Source organism: Cuculus canorus, chromosome 4 (assembly GCF_017976375.1).
Source record: "Cuculus canorus isolate bCucCan1 chromosome 4, bCucCan1.pri, whole genome shotgun sequence".
Lineage (NCBI taxonomy): Eukaryota > Metazoa > Chordata > Aves > Cuculiformes > Cuculidae > Cuculus > Cuculus canorus.
The window spans coordinates 60,945,027-60,970,423 of record NC_071404.1 but is presented as its reverse complement, the minus strand read 5'-3'; the positions used below and the strand labels follow the sequence as shown (position 1 = coordinate 60,970,423).

Here is a 25,397-nt window from a genome sequence, read left to right as displayed (position 1 = left end):
GTGAGGAAAGTAAAGACAGTGGGCACAAATGATTAATTCTGATGCTTTTTTTAGTGCAGAGATCTAGCCTTGTAAGTTAGGGAAACAGGCTAGAGTCATGAGAATGAGGCAATATTTTTCCTGCTATTCTGTTGTAGTTAATATGTGGTGTTTCTGCTGACTGAGTTTCAGTTTGGGAAAGTGTCTAAATAATTTTATTTATGCTCTATTACTGCAGTTAGCTATAGTTTTTTTATGGAAAGTCAGTAAAGATATAAAAACGCCTGTCTTCAATTTGAACCTATTTTGTGTAAATTAGAGATGAAATGTTTTATAACATTGTGTCCCACTGCAGCAAATTTGTTAGATTCATTAAACATCCTAGAGCAGAAGATGTCTGTAAACTCAGTCAAATTAAGTCATAAACTAAAAGAACTTGATTTTCTCTGTATGTCTACCTCCTCATTAATCACAATTTCAAAAATTATTTAAAGTTGAAGGATAAGCAGACAGGATTTATTCCAGTATGAAAACATTGCTTGACAATGTCTGCTGAGATACTGAAGGACAAAAGCTGGCTCCATCTGTTCAGCTTACGGTACCTTACCAGGCGTCTACAGGTAGCCTTCACTGGAATTGCTGTAGCATCTTTCAGGTTAGCTCTGTTGTAAAGAGTTTGTGTAGTGTAGGGTATGGAATGTATGCTCTGATCTGTAGCCCACAAGAGGCTGGAAACCATGTGAAGCAAATTTCTCATCTAAATTCAGGTGGGTTTTGTGCACAGTGAGTCATTTTTCTGTGGAGCTCCTTCCTGACATGCATTGCATGTTGCAGTAGCTCCTGCTTCCACTGTGAAAGGGAGAAGAGGAATTAATCAGCTGTCTCAAAGAGGGATAACTCCTTGCAAATGATGTCAGGTCAGCTGGATTTAAATTGATTTGCTGCATATGTGGCTTCTATGGAAGCCAGAAATTATATCAGAAAATACTTAGGGACAGTTATATCTGATTCTCTGGGCATCTGTTTTTGTTTAGGAAACAGAGCTCAGCCTTACTTATTATATGAGAAATTGGTGTCCTTCAGTACATGTTTTCTCCTTGGCATTGGAAAGTAGACTGCAGAGCTGTGTGCTTTTGTTTGTATTCTGGACATATGGCCTTTGTGAGGTTCAGGAGAAGAAGAAATCATGGGTTTTCCTAACATGTTGGAAACAGGAACAGAGAAAGAGGCAGTCTGACCTGAAATGCTCTATCAAAGGAGTAGCAGCTACAGTTCATGCGCAGGCACAAAAGAATACCTCTTGCTCTACTTGTATGGTCATGGCAGCAGTAGTTACTTGCCCTATAAAAGGGTAGGTACCTCAGTGTAAGAAGCCCATGGACAAGATTTGGGTATCAGACTGCCAGTTGGAATGCCCCACTAAATGATGTAGTAGACACAGTAGACAGTTGCTCCAGAGGAAACTTGCCTTTAACGGACTTTAAACTACTTGGTGCAAATTCCAATTGCAAATTAAGGGCAACAGCAGAGAGTTTTATGCAGGCCAACCAACCAGGTATTTATACACATTTTTTTTCATGACCATTTACTAAGAGAATTAACAGATTGAGCTAATAGCCACAGTGTTTTCCCAGTAGGTACTGCAAGGTTGTTACTGGCATTTCCTGGTGGGTTTGCAATATAGAAATAACCCAGTGCTAGGGTAAGTGACAAGATGGGGGTAAAATGGGGGGGGGGGGGGCGGAAATGGCAAGAATATGGTAAATATTAGTTAGTTCAAATTGTTGCATATTATTCAGTGTTGACAACATCTCAGCTGTCAAGTCTGTGTCATCAACCAAAATAAAAGCAGATGTCAGTGATGGATGTTCTCACTACAGATTCCTGGAACTTTAAACTTCATTCACTGTTTCATGCATTCACATCTATTATAAACTGGGAACAGTAATTTCTGGAAGTTCTACTTAGTTTATTTCTTATTGAAGAAATACTGAAACATGAATTTAGTCCTCTCCAGATTCTTCAGATAGTTTATTTTGGAAGCTATTATTGCATTTTATGAAGTGACCTAGAAACTGCACATCTGACTGATCATATGTCTTTTCCTCTTTCTAAGAGTTTCTGTCCTCTTACTGGATGAACACTCCTCTAAAATTACCTGAAACACTAGCCTCTTTTTCAGCAAAACAGCCCTTATATTAATTCCCTTTCTAAGAAGAAAAATAATTGTTCTATTCATAGACATGGGGAAAGAGTTTGAGGGAATGAACTCATTATCTTTTATTCGTCTTGAGACTGAGATAAATTATCTTAAAGTATTCATGTGAACTGGTCCTATTCTGTGGATATGTATTTCCTCTCTCCTTGCCCCAGTTGGTAAACTGGTTTTGTATAACTTGAGCAAAAATACCACACTCAACCTTGGGAAGAGGAAGCACATTATAGCATCTAGAAAATGGTGATCAAGCCACGGCCTGTCAACCATTCAGTTTTGTCCTGTTCATTTTGGCATGTTTCATGCTGGAAATATATTCTTTCTAATGTATATCCAATTATCTTCTAAAGGGCTAGGGGTTAACTGTTTGTTTGGGGTTTTTTTTTCTCTTTATTTAAGGTGTATATACACAACAATGTCTAAAATGTGTCCGGCAATGTTGATGAAATGTTGTAGCTTGTGCAAACCCTAAGCTCTTTCTGCCAGACAGCATAGCTTTGGAGTGAAATGCTGTGACCAGACTGACAACTCTCAGATGATACAAGCACCTCACAGATCTCTACAGCAGAGGATGAGGGTTTTTTTTTAAGCAGCCTACTACTGAACATGTATTTTTTTTTGAACTTTGAGGATTTAGATTTAGAGTATGTTTAGGACAACTTGTTAACCACACCTGGCTGAAGAAAATGTTGGTAGAAGACTTTTCTTTACAAAACGCACTTTTAACAGAACAGAAACATTTGCCTGGGAGCAGGAAATTAGAGAAAATCAATCAAAGACTAAGATCAAAGACTAAGTATTTAAATGAAGTTGTGTTTTCCTGTGCTCTAAGGAATATCTTTTTTTAGGCTTTTTTTTTTTCTTGAAATTTTGACTGAATACTAGAAATATTTTTAAAGTGTTGTATATACCACAGATTGGAAAATGCAGTTCTAATATCTCTATTAGTACTGTGGAAACTTGAGCATATTAGAAGGAGTCACCATCCATCAGGCTTGAGACATTTGTCTGCCAATATTTAAGAAAAGTTCTCATTTATTTTAGATATACGTATTTATGTTTTTCATAATATTCACACCAGTTGAGAAACCTAGATGATAGGAACTCAATAGGAGTAAAGTTAGGCAAGGTTTTACTATCTTCTGCCTAACTCAGGAGAGGTTAACATTTGTAAAGTGCGAAAAAACTAGGAAACGAATAGAGAAACCCATATATTTGCTGGTCTGTTGGTCCTTCAAATGCCAATTACTTTCTTGTGGTATATATTCCTTGCCTGCTGCAACAAAAGTGCTAAGGGTAATTTTGACTTTATTGGCCAACAGAGGTTTCAAAAGCAGAAAATTATTCCCTGTTGAGCCCTTGATAAAGACTGCCACCAGAAAAACACGTTAAGACCCTGAAACCTTAATCTAAAACTCTGTTCCACATTTTTCATTCATGTTTACATTTCTAGCTTAGGAGAGTTAATGCCAGTGCTGCAGTGGAATTGTGGGGCTGTGTTACACTTTACGAGCACAGACTTCCACTGAGGCTAATGCAAAGCTATACTGTCCCCATGACATCTCTAGGAAACATTTATGCCTTGGGCACACACTGAATCACTGAGATTTTCCTAGAACAAAAAAGTTATGTGGGTTTATATTCCCCTTAAGAGCTTTCTCTTCTTTAGATGATCGTGTACATTATGCACACATGTAAGGGGTATGATTATCATTACACCTATGTAATACTGATCTGGTGGCATGTATGCATGAAACTGTATGAAATGTGTAGTGTTTATGCTCTTCGAGCTTGCTGTCTAACTGGGAGGAGTATTAGGTAGATGGATTAATGATTTATGCAGAGTAGAATTAATCAAATATGAAGGGCTGGAAAAAATAAAAAGAAATTACTTTGCTATTTTTTTGTAAGCCTAAAGAAAACTTAGCACTATGGATATCAGAAGGTATTCTAGCTGTGGAGAAGCTCTGGTAATTGAGTCATACCTGAAGAAGGAGCTAAAAACACTAGAACAAGCTATGGATTGCAGTACTTTTTGAAAAATACTTAAGAAGTTGCTAAATGGAGGAGCTTTAGTATTACACTTACATTTAGGCAGTCAAAAGTAGGATAAGGTTGCGTTCTTGCAGTTCTTAAATTCTTTAGTAAAAGTGACTCATGTAAAATATGTGTTTCTGTTCAACATATCGCTTTGTGGTACCCATCTTGGATCTTCCAGTCCAAACTCTTTCAAAGTAATACAAGTTTGTCCTTTAAGTTCCTCTTTAGTCTTTCTATCTCTATTGCTTCCTGGCATTACTCACTGCAGAGTTCTGGTGGCAAAGGCTTCCTCAAGGATGCTTATCTTGTTCTTGTTAAGACATATGCTATCTTATTAATGACAGTAATTGAGGAGTACACAGCTAAATTAAACTGGTTCCTGTATTGTCCTTGTCCCCCTTGGTTTACAGGATTGCATACCCATATTCATTCTCCCTTTTTCATAGCTCTGAGAGGAGCTGGGATACAAGAAATAATATAGTTCTTGATGTCATTTCACATTTCAAATATACAAGGTCCAACACAAAAATCCCGAGACTAACTGTATAGCTCGCAAACAAAGAGTGGCAGGGGAGAGACAAAGACATGGATATAGAACATGTTCTAATCTCTCACAGCGAGACAAGGCTCAACTCAATTGCTTTCCTCAGTACGAGCGGATGTGTGCTCAGGTATAGACATTTTCTTACCCTCAGCTGGAAAATGTTGGTGTGCAAGAGTGAACAGTGAGTCAACAACACTTTGTATATGCAGCATTTTTTAGTTAATAACAACATCACTGTGCTTCAGCATCCACTCTATTTAGCAGATCTGGCTCCCTGAGATTTCTGCTTCTTCCCATTTTTTGTTGGTAGAAAGTGAAAACGGTAGAGATCCTCAACAGTTTTTCAGAAAATGATCTGTGGAATTACTTTGACCATTGGCAGCATCATATGCAGCTGTGTGTCAACTCAGAAGAGACCTATTCTTAAGGTGGTCATAGTTGATTTTCTTAATTTGTCAAATATAAAGAGTTGCAGGCACAGTCTTACTTTTCTTGTGTTGGACTTCATATTCAGTACCTGCGAAAATCTTGATTTCATGTGAGGTGTTTGACATTATATGTTTCTGTAGATTTTGAAAGCTTTTATACCTATGTCTGAACTCTTTGGTTCCTCAACACATTCAAATATTTCTGAAAACTTTTGACAGTTAACTAAAAATAGAAGGGGCAGACAATTGCCTGTTTGTCCAAAATATCTGTACTATATCTGCACTTACAGCATTTCTCTGTAACTGTAGGGGTGCCCATATGTTTAACTGGTGCTGCGTGTCTCTGCCTGGCAGGATGAATTCCAAATTACTGTTTACCCATAACAGGGGGGTAAAGGAGTCTTTCCATACAGTCAGAAAAATATATAAGCTAGTTTTTCTGTGTCTTGATGTCAGTCAGGAGGGACAAAGTATGGAACAGCCTGTCTTCTTTCCTTTTTCTCTTCTCCCAAACTGTTTTCCTAGAAAATTTCCCGGTTTGCCTCTTTGGCTCCTTTTTTCTCATCAAAGAGTAGTTCTTTATTTTAAAAAGAGCATGCTAAGAGGACACTACTACTGTGCAGTGATCTGAAGAACAATATTTGCATTGTTACTGGAATCTTGCTATGTTTTCTTCAATTTCAGTACAGTAGAAATTTCTATGTTGCTATGGTGTGATGGTCTGATGTGATGGAAACTCAGAGAGAGAGAAAACTATTTGTTTTCAGAAAGCATAATTGGGAAATGTAAGTAGAAAAATAGCTTTTCAAATTCAACTACAGAAGAACATGATGTTCCATCAAAATGCAATGTCTTTCATGCTGTAAAGTTTTTATTTACTCCAAAAAGATAACAACTACGGGAGAGTATTTTGCAGCAGAGTTATCTTTTCCCAGTGTTGCTGTTTTAACTTCACTTGAGCATTTTTGTGCCACTTGGCACTGAATAGTAGACTAAATATGGTACATATGATTCTGCTGGTCCTGCTTTCACGCTTGGGTAAAGAACCAATGCTAGGATTACTTTCATGCATGATTCCGAGTGTGCTACATCCCAGCTCTCCGAAGTTCCTGCCCTTTGAAATAAACTGCTGGGCCCTGTGCAGGAACCAGTATTTTGTGGGGTAATATTTGAAGTGAGCCAGCATCCCAGGCTAGCGGAGACTGGCTAAGGATTCAAGAAAGTTCACACTCCTCCCCTTTATCTCTTGTCCCTCTTCACTTAATTTGCAACAGACTATAAAAAATGGAATACCTTAGAAACAGAGAGAGATTCTAAATACATCTCCTGGAATGACAGAGGTTTGAAAAGGCTGCTGTAGTACGTACAACAGAGATGCAAAGTTTCTGTTACAGCAAAAGCAGAACAAGGGAGAACTCTGGCTATCCGGTTTGTATCTATTTCCCGTGGCCTTTCACAGAAGATTCACAGGTGGATATAAGAATCCATAAGTAACCATATAGGACATTACCTGCACAATAAGCGTTAAATAACAGAGGCCTAACTGAAGTCCTAAACCATCTTATTTGCTGTAAACATTACCTATTGTAAACCTGAATGGCCTTGCTTTTCATGTAAGGCTCAAATTTCCTTGTGACAGTTAATCTTTGCATATTAACATGCCATTCCTTGTTTTGCTTGTATACAAGAACCTAACAGGAACATGACTTTTAATTACTCCTTACATGTTCTGTCTGAGTTCACAAAACTGTAAACTTTTTTCTAATGTGCTAGTTTGTGATCATCTGTATAACATGTAAGAAACAACAATCTTCAGGATTCTGTATCTTTGCATTCCTCAGGGACTGTTTTTCTGGTTTTGCTTATGGGAAAACAAATGACACTGTTGCAGCAACACCACTCAGCAACAGTGGATATGCTTTCTTTAAATAGTTCTCTCATTGTTATGTCAGATCCTAAACTAAATATCCAGGATTCAGCGGGATATTTATACCCATTACGCAATTTTATACCCATGATGCAATGGGTCAGCAATTGGCTGATGGGTCAGGCTCAAAGGGTCGCAGTAAGTAGGGTTGCATTGTGTTGGTGACCAGTCACTAGCAGGTTCTGCAGGGATCTATCATAGGGCCAGTACTCTTTAATGTCTTCATAAATGACTGGGTTGCAGGACTTGAAGATTTAATAACTAAGTTTGCAGATCACAAAAATCTTGGGACAGCTAGCTGTTTACACTCTTGAGGGCAGATAGGACCTGCAGAGGGATCTGGACAAATTGGAGAGCTGGGCAATCGCCAACTTTATGAAGTTTAACAGGGGAAAGTTCTGGGTTTTGCACCTGGGACATGGTAACCCTGGATATACTTACAGATTGGGGAGCAGAAGGCTGAAGAGCAGCCGTGTGGAAAGCAATCTGAGGTTTCTTGTTGATGGCAAGTTGAACATAACCTAACAGTGTGCTCTGGAAGCCAAGAGGGCAACCATGTCCTGAGGTGCATAAAGCACTGCATTGCTAGCCGTTTGTGGGAGATGATTGTCCCCACCTTGAGGTGCAACCCCACCTTGAGTACTGTGTGTGGATTGGGGCACCGTATATAAAAAGGATATAAAGGTACTGAAGAATGTCCAGGGGAGAGCCACAAAGTTGGTGAAGAGTTTAGAGGTGAAGCCTTATGAGGAGCTACTAAAGTCACTTGGTCTCTTCAGCCTGGAGAAGAGGAGACTGAGAGGAGACCTCATTGCCTTTTACAGCTTCCTCACAAAGGGAGGAGTTGGAGCAGGAGCTGATCTTTTCTCTCCGGCAACCAGTGATAGGCAACCTGGTTCAGGTTCCTCAGGACCTGAGGGAATGGCATGAAGATGTGCCAGGGAGAGCTGGATGTTAGGAAAAGGTTCCTTACCCAGGGGGTGATGGGTCACTGGTATAGGCTCCCCATGGAAGCAGTCATGGTGCCTAGCCTGACAGTATTCAAGAAGCACTTGGACAATTCCCTCATGCACATGGTGTGACTGTTGGGGTTGTCCTGTGCAGGGAGAGGACTCGATGATCCTTGTGGGTCCCTTCCAACTCAGGACATTCTATCATTCTATGACTCTATGAACTTTAGTTGTATTCACTGGATATAAAATTATCATTATTATTCCTTCTACTAAAGGATAGTTGTTTTGTTTTGTTTTGTTTTAATTTTTGTCTACCTACTAAATATATTAAGCTAAGTTTTTTTGCAAATTGTGTGTCAGCCATGAAGAAGTTGGGCATCAGTGAAAGGTGCTGTACTTCATTTTTGGTATAGTTAAGGGCTTGATTGAGGTAAGAACTTCATGGCCATTTTAGGAAAAGTGGCTATTTGGAGAAGCAAAATCAAACCTAGGTATGAGTAGCAGAAAATTATAATTGTAGTATCAGTGTACATGTGCTACATCTAATGCATCCAGAGAGCCAAGGAAACCAAAGATGAAAACATTGTGCAGATGTGTGCATGAACTTGTAGGCTGGAAAATGTTCTGTATTAGTATTTTATTTAGCACAAAGACAATTATCCTTTTGAAAACTTCACCCAGCTTTGACTACAGCTAGACTGGAGCAAAAACTTTTGTGGGGTTTGTACCTAATTCAATGAGTGTCTTGTTTTCTTTAGTCTTTCTGCACTAACATGATATTTATTCTGAATAACAGCAGCATAGGTAAGTGGATGTAAGTCCAGCAGCAGACAAGTTATTCTTTCCAGTCTCACATCATATTAGCTTTAATTATTGATCATCAGGAACACAAGGTGTCTTCTTACTCCATGATAAATTTTTTCTTAGAGTTTTAATCAACACAACACATCAAGTATCAAAATATTTCCTTCTTTTTCTTAAACAAGATGGAGCTGCCGTTTAACAGTTTGCAGTGATTTTGCAATAAATCCTGCTCGCACAACTAGAATGAGTAGTTCTAGTAGTGTTTTTGTAATGGGAGTAATTAAAATTTTAAAATGTTAAAGCTTTCAGAAGTGAAGAAATCTGGATTTTAGTTGTTTGAGAAATAAGCTGTTTTCTATATGCAAAATTTACAGTGTAATCTGTTCATGGCTTATACCCCAGAACTAAGCCTCTTACATGTTTTTAGAGTAATAGTATTTTCAGTTGTATAGTTACTGTTTCGATACGTAAATACAAACCAAGGCAGGGGCTGAGCATCTTGGCTATTCAACTAACTGAAACAGCTGTCCTTGCTTTGAGCAGAGAGGTTGCATATTAAGTTTCCCAAGGTCCTTTCCAATGTGTGTGAGTCTATGACTCTATTCTTGAATAACTGTGAGGTGTAAATTGACCAGCTTAGTTCAGTGACCAACTATACAGTCCTGTCAAAGTTATAGTGAAAAATATGAATGCTTCAGTTGAGCAAGTTATTCCATAGTCCTAAACATCTTTTCATATGTCCATCACACAAACTCTGATACAGGAAAGGTGAACATCAGTAGATTGTAATATAATTTTTCATCAAGCAAGTAAAAGCATGGCTAAATATTATTTTCTTTACATAACCTATTTCTACTAAGTCACAAAAAGCATAAACTTTTCCCCTAAAGTGAATGAGAGTGTTGTAGAAATTGCTGTTTACTTTGTCATAGTACCACAAACTGAAAGTTTCCTGAAACAAGATTTACAGTTGAATCTAGGTGTTCTAGCCTTTTATATATTTATTCCAAATATAGTTTTGCTTTTGACCAGTATATTAATTCTTTTTAAGTGCACTTATTAATGGAGTGGTTAATTTGCATATTAATTTGCACATTAAGAATTAGACCCAACATCATGTAGTTCAGTGTATTCAATTAGTTCCAAACTGTTAGAGCCAAGAATATGTAATTAATTAAATCTATTAATTTTATCGATACTGCTTGATGCAGACAGTAATTGAATATTTTTTCTATGTATTTTATAGAATATGTAATTTTCAACAGTCATGCAGTGCCAGGGCCATCTTTGTTGAAGGCAAATTTTAACCAAATTTGAATTCATTTTGGAGGTGGTGCTCTGACTTGGGAGCATATTAAAAAGAGGTTTTATGTGATTGATTTTTTACTACTGACATTTATCTAAATAACCACTTTTTATTGTGAGGTATGTTTTTTGAGTTTGCTTTTTTATTTTAATAGAGGAAAACAAATTTCTGAGAGGGCAGAATTTTTAGTTTAGTTTGATATTTTGTCCATTTTTTTTTTTTTAGAGAAAGAGAGATTAAAGTGGCAGAACAGAAAAAATCCAGGGAAAAAAGTCTTGCTATTGCCATTGTGGTAAAGGTGGTTATCTTATGGTAGGCAAGTAGTAGGTGTTTTTCTGTGCTTTCCAATTAGGTTTTCTTCGTGTTTTGGTGACAATAGTAGCCATGGTCTTGCATGCTTTCCACCGGAGGTTCATCCTGTGCAAATTTAAAGCTGCTTCCTGCACTAAAGTCTCATTTAATTCCTCTAGGAAGTTGCTAGAAAAGGAAAAATGTAGTTGCAGAAGTGAGAGTATTACTCAAAGCTTCAAAAATCTGAGGAACTAATGTGATAACAGTCTATATCTTCAGATGAAGGACGGAAGAATTACAGTACTGAAAATGCATGAAATTATTCAAACACATTTTCAAAATGGACAGTATTAATAATTCATAAATGTTAATCTTTGAACATTAGTGTTACTCAAGAAGGACTTTAAGTGACGACTGAAATGAGTCTGAATATACATATGTTCATCTTTTTAAAAAAATAATTTCAAATGATTGTGCTATTTCATTAATTTTATTCATGCACTGAATATTTTGATTCATGAATGAAATATAATGAGGAAGCAATAAATACTTTAATTAGTCTTTTGTAGTACAAGTATAGAACTCCATGCCTGTGAAGATAGGCAACACCGTCTCTGGGTTTGCATGTGATCTATTCAGATGGTAATATCAAATTAGAAGAAATGCTGGATTTGACTTGTGATATTTATATATATATTTTCCCCTTATTATTGAGATTATCACATTTTAGGGGACTGGTGATAAATCATAGCAAGTTATTGGAGGACATCCTGTAATTATGTTAAAACCTTCCAGTTTGCAGCCATAGTATGCCAAGGTTTAAAACTAGTGATCTTTTAGATATAAGCAGTTCTGTTTATGGTATCTTCAGCTACCACTTGATTTCTGTTTAAATAGGAACTCGTACTTTTTAGGGTTTTTTTATACAGATTTATTCATTAAATTAGGATTTTAAGGATTTGTTTCCAATTTGTTTCATTGTGGACATGCGAATACCTCTCAGAGCACAGCCTCAGGAGTGTGGGAGGTGTTGAGAACAGCACCAGGACTAGTTTGGGATTTGATACACTTTTGTAGTGATACTGGTTTAAATACACATCAAACAGTTGCAGTTTTTCTCAGCAAGAATTTTATTTCAACCCTAGATCGGTGTATTTGACAAAGATGAATTTGCTATGGGGAGAGGTGAAGAGTCCTGCCTGTCTAGGCTGTGATGAAGAAAGTATTGCATCAGGGCAGCTGGGTCATTCATTTCTCTGCATTAATAAGCCATATGGAATTTTCCTGAGGCTCCATATTTGTCTTTGACAGGATAAGGCAATATCCATTGGGCATGAATGATTTGCCTGTTCATTAGGAGATATAGAGATGAAAAAACATCATGGAGATCTTCTCTGAAAAGAAAGTGACTGTCATGTTTTCTCCAGATGAGAGAGCTTGTGAAGTGTCAGCTAGAGAAACAGCTTAGAGGCATCAGGATGAATGCAAGATCTGAGAATCTCCTTGGACCAGTAGAGGAGCAGTTCAAGTCACTTAGTCTCAAAGTTTACATCTGTTAGGCCTAAGGCAAGCACAGGCCCTCCATTCATGATCCATAAGCCAATTGTATGAAAAATAGTGCAGTCTGGGAAAGAAAAAAAGGCTCCCTGGACCAAAAGACTCATTGCCAAATTGCCCAGACATTCACTGGCTACCAACATCATATAGCTTTGAGAGTGAGGAAGGAATTAAAGGATGAGCAGAAAGATTTACTGTGGGAGGTTATGCTTGAGAACTACAGTTACTACTGGTTTTCTAGTCTGCTTTGTCCACTGTCATCACACAGTTTCCTCTCTGGTCTTGGTAATTATACTGATAGTACTGATTTAATCCTTTCATTCTTCAAAGAACTATTTGAATAATAATGAGATAATCCTTCTGACCCCTGGAGAGAAAGATAAGCATTATGAAAAATAAACAGTCCTTCTCCAGAAAAGACAGATTCGGTAGAAGTGCTGAGAGGAAGGGCAAGTTCAAGCCTGAAACTGGGGCACGTACTTCGACTACATTCTTTTTGGAAGAGTGGCTGTTCATAAGGAAGGGGGATTGGGGTGAAAAATAGGATGGCAAAGCAGCAGGTCAGGTAGAGGCCAGGGTTCAGTGATATCATCACACTGAGCAGCTCGCCTGGGAGGTGTGCCACTGGACGCTCAGAGGATCTGTGGGATTTTCTTAACCTTGCTATCACGTTTGTTCTCCTCCTATTTTAATGCCTCCTAGTTTTGCCTTACGTGAAAATAGATCATGTATTTGCTGCTGAGACCTGCATTTTATTATGGGTTCCCACATACAGACACCTTGGTCCTGAAAATTTGAGATCCAGTTGCCTTGTTGCTGTTTCACAAACAGGTTTTCTTCTTGTCATGCTATTGTGCTCTCTGGCTTCCCAGCTGGATGCTAGCCTGAGTTATTGCAACATGTTTTGTTGTATCAGCACTGTTCTGTTCTTCCAGTTCTTACCCTGGATGATAACGCTCAAGGGTGAAAAGGTAAAGCAACAGAAGCAGGGTAAAGAAATATTGGATGCTTATGCTCTTGCCTAAAGCTGAGATCCCTGGTGAGTGAGGCCATTTGTCAGTAGCTTGCTTAATAACTGCTCTATGTTGTGACATAATTATATCAGTCCAGTTGTTACTTGCTTTACATTGATACTTCTTGAATGTCTCTAGTGATGTGGTGTTATCTAGCACCAGAGGAGGTATGATCAAAGGTATTTACTCAATTGAGTGTGGATGTATTTTTTGCATGAAGAAATTAGAAGTTACATATGTGACCTTTGTGCTATAGAAAAGTATTCTCATTCCTAGTATATAATCAGAGGATCTCAGTTGTCTAGTGATTCATATGATATATCTTATGTACAGAAGAATATGAGTATTGTTCTAGGCCATAGAACATATCATAGATCTGTTATTTTATATGCTGTAACTGCATACAAGAACAATATAATAAGAAGTAAAATATATTCTAGTTCATAAAATTCACCAGTCTATTTCTCTGCCCAGGGTGGCTATTAACATTTACAGTCATTCCGTGGAAAAGCTAAGGAGCTGTGTGTATCTACTAATGCGTATATAATACAAAGTGTCTCCTCTCAGTAGCTCCTCACAACAAAGTCAGTGAGAAAACAAATTTCCCCAATTCCCTTCCCCTCCTTTCTTCACTTCCCACTATTAGACTCTGTCTTGAATATGGTATGTTATGACTAATGACGTTTCAGTTATTGATTATTATAGCAGTATAATGCATCCAGCCCATAAGATTTCAGAGTGTATAAATCTTCAGTGTGAGGGTGTAATTATCTGCTGGCTTTCCAGAAATCACTGGCTATATGACTAATGTTAAAAGGTTTTTAAATATCTTTCTTTCTCCTTTTCATTTTAATATAAACCCTCTGAGGACTGTGAGAGTCTGATAATGACTCACTCAGCAATGAGTCAGCAATCTCAGACTCTGTAACATGATGCAGAAAAGGTCATACACTTTCTTTCATAACAGGATTATCCATTCATTCATTCATTAAAAATTGAACACATACTGGAGTACATGGTGCATCCAATTTCACAAGAATTGGTGAATAATTTCTTGTAGTTTCTTAAGTCCTGGACAGATTGTGTGAGATGAAGTTACTCCAAATTAAGTCTTATCCTATTTAGTGGCATCTATACCTGAAGTTAGTTAACTGTTTGTATTGAAGACAAATGCTGTAAGGAGGCACACAGTGTTTCAAAACCATGGTTATATCTTAATGGAGTGATAGCTGCCATTTTGGAGGCTTTAAGTATTTAAGATTATATTTAAAAGAAAAACATGAGGTTCTGTATTATTTTTTTCAATTGTACTATTAAATTTAGTATGTTTTTTTAAAGTGAAGTCATGCAGAAAAATCAATGCGCTCCAAAGCCTTGTGGCATAACTACCTACTCCAGGCCAACAGCATTACTGTAGATTTTTTTCATGGATATCACATGCTAGAATGCAACTAAGAATGGATTGGTAAGCCAGACCTGGATGTGGTACTGTGGAATTAAGTTAAAATAGTTGTAATGGGGTACATGGGGAGGCCTGTCTATTCCAGTGTTCGGCTCTCTTGGTATCAAATGCCTGTGAAAGAACCTAAAGATGTTAGCATATAGTGGCAGATTGTGATCAGGGTTGTACTGAGTCAGAGGTGATATTTTTGAGATTAATAGCCTTCGGCAGATTCCTTCTTATGTGAATTTGCCTAATCATACTAGGCCTCACACTGACTTCTGACGTCCACAGCAATGTGAAGACAGGGAGTTTGACAGTCTGACAAAATAGTGTTTGAAGGACTCCCTCCTCTTGCTGATTCTGAATTTGTTGTTTGATAACTTAATATGATACCACAATTTTTATTTCAAAAACACAAGGTGTTCTCCTTTTCACCTTTCATTGTGCCACTCATTTAACAGATCTCCAGTGTTATCTCCACTTTGCTCTTTTCTAGGCTAAAAAAAATTCTCGGTCTGTGCAGTTGTTTCATGTAAGGGTCTGTATCTGCTTTGGAACCTTCTTACCACCCTTTTCTGTAACTTTTTGAGTTGTAAAATATCAAGATGAGAACCGGAACTGCATATAACATTCATAAAGTTGTTATAAATAAATTAGTCTTTCCATTTCTATAACTTCCCTAATAATTGTCAATTTAGGACTTGCTTTTTCCATCCCCATAATAATAACTGTCTTCCCACATTGTTTAGAACATTATTGACCTGATTTTTGTTGTTGTTGCTGAGGAATAAACAAGTGACATGATAAATTTGAGGTAATGGCATCAGTCACTATAAAATTTTGCACATATAACCAAGTCATAGTTGAGACCATAACCTTGACAGGCATCAGAAAGAGTTTAGTACTTATTTATAGCTCAGTGTCCTAACTGATTTCTTTTGTTCACGAGCTGGGCAGCTCAGGTTGGTTTTATAATTTAAATGTAGATAGCACTGCATTGTACTTGCACATTAGCAGACATACAAGATTTCTCTGTTTACTCTTCTTTAATTGCAGGTATTTATGAGCCGCCATTTCTTGTATTATTGTGGTGAACCTATTCTGGATGTGAAGATTGCCTTTTGTCAGGTGTGTGTTCCTTACAGGTAAAACAAGGTACAGTATATACTTGTACTTCATTTTTGCGGTTCATGCCATCATACAAGAAAAAACAGAAGTGAGTTTCAGAGCTTAATGCAAGTAACTGCTTCTGAGATTAAAATAAGAAAAAGAATGCATCTCAAAAATAATTTTTATATTTATTTCAAAATGTATTTCATAGTTTGCTCCTCATTATTTTTAATTTTGTTGTGCTAAGATGTCAGTTAATAGTCTGTAATTTTTTTAGGTAAAAATAGTAGCAGAATTTGCAAACAAAAAATGTTGGCTGTACTTCCAATAAACTTAATGATGAATTAAACAATGTAAATATACAATGCTTTCACAGAAATATGCACATTAAAACCATTTTATTTCAGCCTCTTTTTGTGACAGAGCCTTTTACACTGTAGGCTGTGACTACAGTATTCTGTCTCTTTGTCTACCTGTACTACAAGTGAAGGGAGGGTGATTAAAATTGTAGGGCTTGTCTTGTGTCCAGCCAAACACCATGTGCTATGCAGATTCTGAAGTCATGAGACTGCACTACAGCCAATTCTGTATCTCTAAATTAGAAACATAGAACCATAGAATGGTTTGGGTTGGAAGGGACCTTAAAGATCATCCAGTTCCAACCCCTCTGCCCTGGGCAGGGACACGTCCTACCAGACCAGGCTGCTCAAGGCCCCATTTAACCTGGCCTTGAATACTTCGAGGATAGGGCATGCATAACTTCCCTGGGCAGCCTGGGGAGTGCCTGACCAACCTCATTGTGAAGAATTTCCTCCTTATGTCTAGTTTAAATCTTCCCCCCTCCAGTTTAAAGCCAATGCCCCAAGTCCTATTACTACATGTCTTTGTAAGAAGTCCCTCCCCAGCTCTCTTGTAGGCCCCCTTCAGGTACCGAAAGGTTGCTATAAAATCTCCTCAGAGCCTTCTCTTCTCCAGGCTGAACAACCCAAATTCTCTCTCAGCCTGTCCTCATAGCAGAGATGCTCCATTCCTCTGATCATCTTTGTAGCCGTTCTCTGGACCTGTTCCAACAGTTCCATATCCTTTTTATGTGAGGATTCCAGAACTGGACACAATACTCCAGGTGGTGTCTCACAAGAGGGGAGTAGAGGGGCAGAATTACCTCTCTCAACCTGCTGGATGTGTTTATACAGCCCAGGATACAGTTGGCTGCCTGGGCTGTGAGCATAAATTGCCATCTCATGTCAACCTTCTCATCAACCAGCATCCCTGAGTCCTTCTTTGCAGGACTGCAAAGAAGTCATGTCATCCCTCACCCTGTATTGAAATCTTGACTTTCCTGCACCCAGGTGTAGGTCCTTGCACTTGGCCTTGAACTTCATGAAGCTCACACAGGCCCATTCTCTAGCTTGTCCAGGTCCCTCTGGATCACATCACATCCTCCCGGTGTGGTAACTGCACCACTCAGCTTGGTGCCATCTGCAGACTTGCTGTAGGTGCACTCACTCTCACTGTCATATCATTGCAGAAGGTATTAAACAGCACTGGCCCCAGTATGAACCCCTGAGGGACACTGCTTATCACTGATCTCCACCTGGACATTGAGCTGTTGACTACTACTTTCTGGCTGTGACCATCCAACCTATTCCTTATCCACCAAATTGTCCACACATCAAATCTATATATCTCCAATTTAGAGGGAAGGATGTTGTCAGGGACTGTGTCAAAGGCTTTACAGAAGTCCAGGTAGACTACATCCGTTGGTTTTCCTATGTACACTGCTGTGCTTACCCTATCATAGAAAGCCACTCGGCTGCTCAGGCAGGACTTACCCTTGGTGAAGCCATGTTGGCTGCCACTAATCACCTCCCCATCCTCCATGTGCTTTAGCATGTCTTCTAGGAGGATCTGTCCCATGATCTTCCCAGGCACAGAGGTGAGGCTGGCAGGTTGGTAGTTCCCAGGGTCCTCTTTCCTACCCCTCATAAAATGGGCACAATGTTGCCTTTCTTCCAGTCACTAGGGATTTCTCTTGACTGCCATGACTTTTCAAATATCATGGAGAGTGACTTGGCAACCACATCAGCTAATGTCCTCAGGAATCTGGAATGCAACTCATGAAGTCCCATAGACATATATGTTCAGGTTCCTCACATGGTCACAAACCTGATCCCCTGCAATGGAGCTTTACCCCTCTGGTTGTTCTTTGACTCAGGAGAAGTGAGGAGAGGTGGTCAGTGAAGACTGAGGCAAAAAGGTAGTGCCTCAGCCTTCTCCTCACCTGTTGGTATGAGGTCACTGTTCATTCATCAGTTGGGGTACCCTTCCTTTTCTGGTTGACACATCTGTAGGAGTCCTTCTTGTTAGCCTTTGCTTCCCTTGCTCCAGCTGTGCCTTAGCCTTCCTGACCCTATCCCTACACAACTGAGCAATGTCCCTATTCTTTTCCCAGGTTAACCACCCCTGCTTGCACTGCCCATACCATTCCCTCTTGCTTTTCAGTTTGACAAGCAGGTCTCAACTGAGAGCCATGCTGATCTCTTCCCTTCCCTGGCTGATTTCCTACATCTGGGGACTGAGTTCTCTTGAGCTTTATGGAAAGCATCCACAGACATTTGCCAGCTCTAATCTACTCCCTTGTCCCCGAGGAACAAATCCCAAGGCGTCCTACTGACTGAGTTCTTGAAGAGCTGGAAGTTTGTTTTCCTAAAAATTAGGGTCCCAACTATATTCCTCTCCTGTGCCATAACCCTTGGGGCCTTGAACTCCACCAGTGAGTGATCTCTGCAGCCCAGGCTACCTCCAAGCTTGATGTCACTGCTGAGCTCACTTATATTGGTGACCATCAGGTCCCGTATTGCATCCTCTCAGGTCAGGGTGTTTTTTACCTGGGTTTAGAAATTATCTTCAATACACTCTAGGAGTCTCCTGGATTGCCTACATCTTGCCATGCTGCTTTTCCAGCATATGTCAGGGTAATTCAAGTCCCCCAGTAGGTTGAAATTACCCTTGAAATTATTTGGTCCCAATGCTTAGAAGTATACAAGGCTGAAACTATCTTTGTTATATGAAGAAAAGAGCATATTGATTTGTTCACTTTTTAATTCCCTTGGTTAGGTTAAGTTAGTTAACATATATATAAATATACAAGTCACATATCTGTGTGCATGTTTTTCCATCATGAATGAAAGGTGATTTTTTTTTCCCATTTCTGAACATTTTAGTGTTTGAACTAACAAGCTGGAGAGACATTAAGGACATTCTTCATTCTTTGAGGGATAAGAACAATGCTACATTCTTAGGCACAGAATCATAATAAACACTACTTTATTCCATTTATATTACTTATGAAGTCCAAGTAAGTGAAAATACAATTCTGAGAAAGAGAGCTATTGGTTGTATGTAAGCATTTAACACGAAACAGTGACAGGTGTTGGGAGGTTGGTTTTGTGTTTTCTAACTCAGGAGCACTAAATATTTGTTCTGTTGAGAAGGCTGGATCTACACTTAGTATACTATCTGTTTGAGGGTGGATCTTGGTTATTCAGTTTGATAATCTTCTTAACTGTCTTCTCTTTCCTTTTCATCTCTTCTTCCTGTGCATATGCTTATATTATGGCTTAGTTCTTCCACTATTTTTGAGAGAAGAAATGGTTTTGTCAAAAATCGGATTTTTAAATTTTTTTTTTTTCAAACATCACCTGCAAAAAAAAAAAAAAAAATTTTGCAAAAAATTGCAAAAGACGAGTTTTTCCTCAGATCGTTTGGAAAAGACATTATCAATGAAAAAGTTACTTTCACTGTGCGGAACAGAAGAACAGGGGATTTTTTGCATAGCCTTGCTTGCCAGCTTTTTTCTCCCTTTTACTTAGACTAAAGCAGAGCTGTACAATAACATTTCTATTTTACATGGAAAGATATTCTTAATCACTTCCTTCTATATTCAGTGTACCTTTAGTCTTGACATCAACCAGTGCGTGACCATGTGTACCCAATGCTTTCTGCTGCTCCACTCCAGGTTCTTTAGTGGAAGCATGCCACTGTAATTATTCCTTTGCAGTTACCCTAAATTAATAAAAGGTGTACAGAGGCACATACAAACCCAAATATGCTTAAACTGTTTTTGTTAAAGTATATGTGATGAAGTCAACAGCATTTGGATGAAATTTTATTATGGACTGAAACTGATTTGTGTTTACTGCCTACAGCAGGTACCCAAAGAGGAGTCATCCAATCAGTACACACAAGAGATGATATCCTGATATTGGAGGAAAGAGGATTCTATCCTTCAAGCACTTATCACACAAACACCTTTTCAGGGTCTTCAGATCTTTGGATTTATTCTCCTGGGGATAAAAGCTGGTTGAAGCTTCATGTTAATTTGCTCTCCCCATAAAGACAGGCCCTGATCCAAATAACATTTAAGAACGTAGATAATATTAAGCAAAAGAACTGTCTCCAAATTAGGTGTTTTGTTGCATTAATACCTTAGCCATCATGGATGCTGTTCATTTGTATTGCATAGGGCAGGATACGGGTTATATCTGTATCCTGACATTCTTAGTCCAAACATTTAGATCATTATTTAGAGACAATTAAACAGGTTCCAGGTAGTAATATTATTTATTTCATGCTTATTCATAATGCTAACATGGAAATCAAATGCCCTGTGCTTTGCTAGCAATTCTTCAGTTCTAAGTAGTTCATTTTTACCTTCGGGAAACTTCAGTCTGCTGAATCAGTAAATTTAAGAAGTTCAGGAACTACTGTTGAAAAAAAGATAATGATGTGACAGTAGAATGACTATCATCAGCACGAAGCAGATACTGCCACTCAAATCTTGAGATGTCTACAACTGATAAGATGCCAGCAGTATCTAGACAAGACACCACAAAAATGTAGTTTCCAGTGAACATAATTCAACTCAATACTGTTTATGTGTGGTTCAACAATTGCAAAAATTATTTCTACCACATAAGCATGCAACAGGTATCAGAAAATGTCAGTGTGGTTACTATATGGAACTTGTGCATCACTATGCACTTTCTGCAAAATATAGTGCTGAAGTGTCTTTATGAAGGTACAATATTGAAGAGTACTACAATGATTGTTAGTACTGTGAGTATATTTTTATTCCTTTGTGCTGATTTCTCTCTCATGGCCTAAAAGGCATAGCTTTATGTGCTATGAAAGTAAGTGTATAGGCTGTTCATCTTGACACAGAGCTTATGCCATTGAGCATGTTAATTTTATATGGTGAAATACTAATTCAGCAGAAATAGAATCTTAAGGATTTCCAACTTAAGGAAAAAAAAAGAAAAGCCCTTCCTGAGAAATACTCAGTAGCATAAGTGGATTAAATATGTCTCCCCACACACACACTCTGGTCCAAAGTTTGAAGTACACAAATATGCAAGTCTGGCATTGCTAGCCACATCATGTTATGAAACAACTGTCTTTTTAAAGGCTGAGGAAAAAGGCATCTGCTTTTCTCTAGCAATAGAAAGGTAGGACAAGAAGATTTGGGGTTTAGGCTTATAGAATTTCATTAGACTTTTGTAAGGCTGATGTCACCAACAAATTTAATCTATAGTACCCTACACATTCTTATTCAAGTACAGCGTAATGTAGATGAATATTTTCTGAGTGGAACTGGACTTTAAAGATTAAGTGCTGCATAACAGGTAACATTGTCTAAAGGATACTACTTTGTCCATGTTCTCCTTGATTTAGTTTTTCAATTTTTTTTATCAACATCAAGATGTGTATAGCCTGTCAGAATTTTCAAGTTTTCTAAGCTATATCTGCATAGGATGCCTTTATTTGGAATGCAGTTCTGTGATTTTTAACCTGAAGTAATGATCCTGAATTTTCTTGTCTCTGAAAAAGCTTCTTTATTATTAGAATTTGTATGTCACAGTATTTTCATAGTGCTGCAACAACTGATTTTTTTTTAAAGAAAAGCAAGTCATGTGATTACTGAGATTAGGGACCTGACCATGCACATTAAGAAAGTATTTAATGTGAGTCAGGGGTGTAAATTCCTGTGCAGCATCATCATTAGTCATCATTGCCCAGTTTAAACAATTTCATGTCCCAGACAGAGTATGTCAGCGTTTTGAAATTGGGATAGGTAGTGTTCTGATCTCATTAAAAGAAAACCTTAGAATGAAATTTTAGTTTGCATAGCAAGAGTGTTTTTGAAAACCTCTACTCTATTCATGTTTTTGAAAAAATGTGAAACAAAATTATTTTAAACGCTTTAATTTCTCTCTAGATATTATTACCCCTGTGTTCTGCTAACTTGCTTTATTTTGACAGTCATGCTTACCTGTCTTGAACAAAACTTGCATAGACTTCATAGATGCAATATTGTGTCCATGACCATTTAAAAATCACAACTGTAGAAAACTTTTCATTTTACAAGCAGAAAAGAGAAGCTTTATTATTTGCATTGGTCTTCATTGACTGGTTGATTCATCTGATCTGTTTTTCTAAATTTTATCCTAACTTTGATAAACCACTTTAATTACACCCAATGTTTTAATCAGATTGGATAAAGTTACTACTTTGACCTTCAGAGAAACTGTCCTTATGCAGAATGTCCTATAATTGTGCCTTCTTTACAACAGGACATTCATAAGCCATTAATGAGCAGTGACCCGTATCGTGGGTTTCTAGGACTAAAATGATACTTCATAGTATCAAGAGCTGTCTATTTCTAAGAAATGCTGTGAACTACCTGGCAGAGAAGGACCTGGGTATGTTGACTGACAGCCAGATGAACACGAGCTAGCAGTGTGCCCAGGTGACTAATAGCATCTTAGTCTGTATCAGAAACAGCATGGCCAGCAGGACCAAGGAAGTGATTGTGCCCCTATACTTGGCATTTGTGAGGCAGCACCTCAAGTACTGTGTTCAGTTTTGCACCCTTCATCCCAAGAAAGACATTGAGGTCCTGGAGTGTGTCCAGAGAAGGGCAAGGAAGCTGATGAAGGTGCTGGAGAACAAGTCTTACAAGGCATGGCTGAGGGAGCTGGGATTGTTTAGCCTAGAAAAAAGGATGAGGGGAGACCTTATCTTTGTCTACAAGTGCCTGAAAGGAGGTTGCAGAGAGGTGGGTATTGGTCTCTTCTCCCAAGTGATAGGTGATAGGACAACAGGGAACAGCTTCAGGTTGCGCCAGGGGAGGTTCAGATTGGCCATTTGGAAAAATTTCTTCACCTCAAAGGTTATCAGGCAGTGGGGCAGGCCCAAGGAGATGGTTGAGTCACTATTCCTGGAGGTATTTAAAAGACAGGTAGATTATATGCTTAGGGATATGATTTATTAGTGGATGGGTATAGTTGGCCTTGATGATCTCAAAGGTCTTTTCCAACCTAGTGATTCTATGATTCTGTGATCAAATTGTTAGCCTCCTTCTAGCCTTTACTCATAAAAGCGAGAATCTTTTCAGTAGTTATTGTCTTCACAGTGAAAACTATAATTACATATTGATAAACTTAATTCTTTGTATGCTTCATCTATACTACTGTGTGCTTCTTCTTTACTCTTCTTTTTACAGAAAGCCATGATGTGCATTGTGGCATAGCATTTTGTGTGATCAGTCTTCTTGTTGCCTCTCTTGCATATAGAGGAAAGCTTTTTAAGTAGTACCAGTATTTCAGTGTCATTCCATTTTCCTGAGAAGTGTAAACCATTTGAAATATACTGTAGCGTCAATATATGCAATAAATAAAGCTCTTTGATCCTCTTACGACACTGTGCTTCTATGTCCCCTTCACTACTGTTCACAAGTTGGGTGTCCTTTTCATTTCTTAGTGTTGCAATGTTTTGTCCAAATTTTAGTGATCCCACTTCTCTTTCTTAATCTTAATTGTATCTTGTTTTTCCATGTTATTGCTTCTGTTTCAGATCTAGGGCCTCAGAACAAACTTATCTCTTTTCTCCTGCAAGTTAGATGTGGTTGCTGCCATTGTTTTCCTCTGTTTTGAACACAATTCCACAGTGTGTCTTTGCTAGCTTCTTATCTCTGGAGCTGTGCCTGAATATTTCCAAACATCTTTACTGTAACTTTCTCACCTACTCTTAAATATTTCTCTCCTGTATTTTTGGCTACATTTCCCATTTGGACCACTGATTAATTTCCTGTCCATAAAGAAACCCCACTCTCAAGAAATCTTTTCTCTCAGCGTGTATTGATCAGTCTTCTCATCCTTACCTTCTCTGATACAATGACAAGGGTTGGATGTTATCTGTGTGTCAGAGCTGAATTCTTCAGGCATTGTAGGAATGAGGAATCATTTTTAACTATTTGTTTTGTTGTGCAGTTACTCTCATACTGCTCATGTCTTAGAAATCTGGGCTGGAATGAAGCAGACATCTTGCCTCACAGTGCCTTCTGAGCAACACATGATACAGTTACAAACAAACTACAAAAATGTTGCGCCTGTAAGAAAGAAGCAATTAAAAGTAGTTAACCCTCCCTGAACATGTGGAGGACAACTGGAGAATACATGAAGAGTGCTTTGCTTTGTGTTTTGGGTAGATACTGATGAAAAAGAAACAGGAAGGCAATCCTTCTATTCTTGTGTAATTAGAACTACGTAAGAGCCATTCCTGAAGGTGCCTGTGTTTTGATAAACAAACAAAAAAATCAGGAATAGACACCATGATGAATACAATCCCACATCATGGATTGGTAATTAGATGGAAGAATGGGGAACTGTGGAATGATGTGGTTGGTAAGAAAAAAATCTGTAATACTGGACTCAAACGCAAACACAAGATGAAAAACTATTCCTTATAAGGGATTTGATCACTATCTATGGACTTTTAGCTCTGAGAGAGCCAGAAAAGTGAGAAGACCAGCTTTATCGTGAGAAAAATAGATAATATTTCTGCCATAGGTATGGTCTATACAGAATATACGATGAAAAATAATTTAGTTGGCCTTTCTATGCAAAGATACTTTGTGATCAAATGTGATTAATCTAATAGTTAACTCAATGGCTTAGGGATTTGGTTTAAATTAGTCATGACAAGGATAGTTATATCATTCATCTCATGGTGCATATAATAGTAAGCAGTATTTTGGGCTTATGCTGCAGGCTTACTGTGTTTCAATTTTGCTTATTTAGGATTTGGTAAAAGTCAGCAAAATATGAAGAGCAGGTTTTTTGTATTTTTTTAGCAGTGTGGGTTTTAATGGAGGAAACAAGTAAGTAGATTACCGGGAGACTGTTTGGCATGTCCACAAAGCTGAAATGCTTGTGACCCAGTAAGGCATCCTGCTTGGAGTCAACTTCAAACTAAATCAGCCTGTCTTGAATTTTATAAGTAGTTATTAGTGCTAATATTGTCTATCAAAGCTTCTTAAGGATCACAGATTTTCAAGCAGACAGACTTTGAGAAAAATGTTAATCTAAGAAGAAAAAAATCCACGAAAATTAGTCTTTACCCTTCCTACTCACACACAGTTAGGAGTGGATTGTCATAGGAAAGATCTGTGTTACCCAGAGGAGAGCTGTTCATTAGGACACCTGTGTGCTCTGACCAGATCAATTGTCCCATTGATCAATATCACTTTAAAAGCTGTTGAAATGACTGAAGAAATTGCATACATTAATTATCCATATAACTGAAATAATACGGAGTGGTTCTTCTGAGCTGTTTAAATTCATTTTTTCAAGACATTCCTGGATCTAAAATAATTACCTGCTAGAATTCTAGTAGTTCAGAAATCTCACTGTAGGCTGCATTGGATTCATGAGGCCAGAAGGGCGC

The 25,397-nt window shown here is 38.1% G+C and overlaps 1 protein-coding gene across 12 annotated transcripts in view; it reads left to right on the top strand.

The window, feature by feature from the left end:
• MAPK10 (mitogen-activated protein kinase 10) overlaps window positions 1-25,397 on the top strand; it is a 146,587-nt gene that overhangs the window by 47,017 nt on the left and 74,173 nt on the right. For 7 of the 12 annotated variants that reach the window (XR_008449731.1, XM_054065834.1, XM_054065837.1 and 4 more), the window contains one exon: window positions 15,558-15,629. Coding sequence is in view for 7 of the 12 variants with exons in the window: in XM_054065834.1 (XP_053921809.1) it covers window positions 15,558-15,629 (72 nt within the window). In the remaining 5 variants the exon portion in view is untranslated. Of the gene's footprint in view, window positions 1-13,022; window positions 13,084-15,557; window positions 15,657-25,397 lie in introns of those variants that run through there. The other 5 variants (XM_054065842.1, XM_054065839.1, XM_054065838.1 and 2 more) reach the window with 3 other exon arrangements.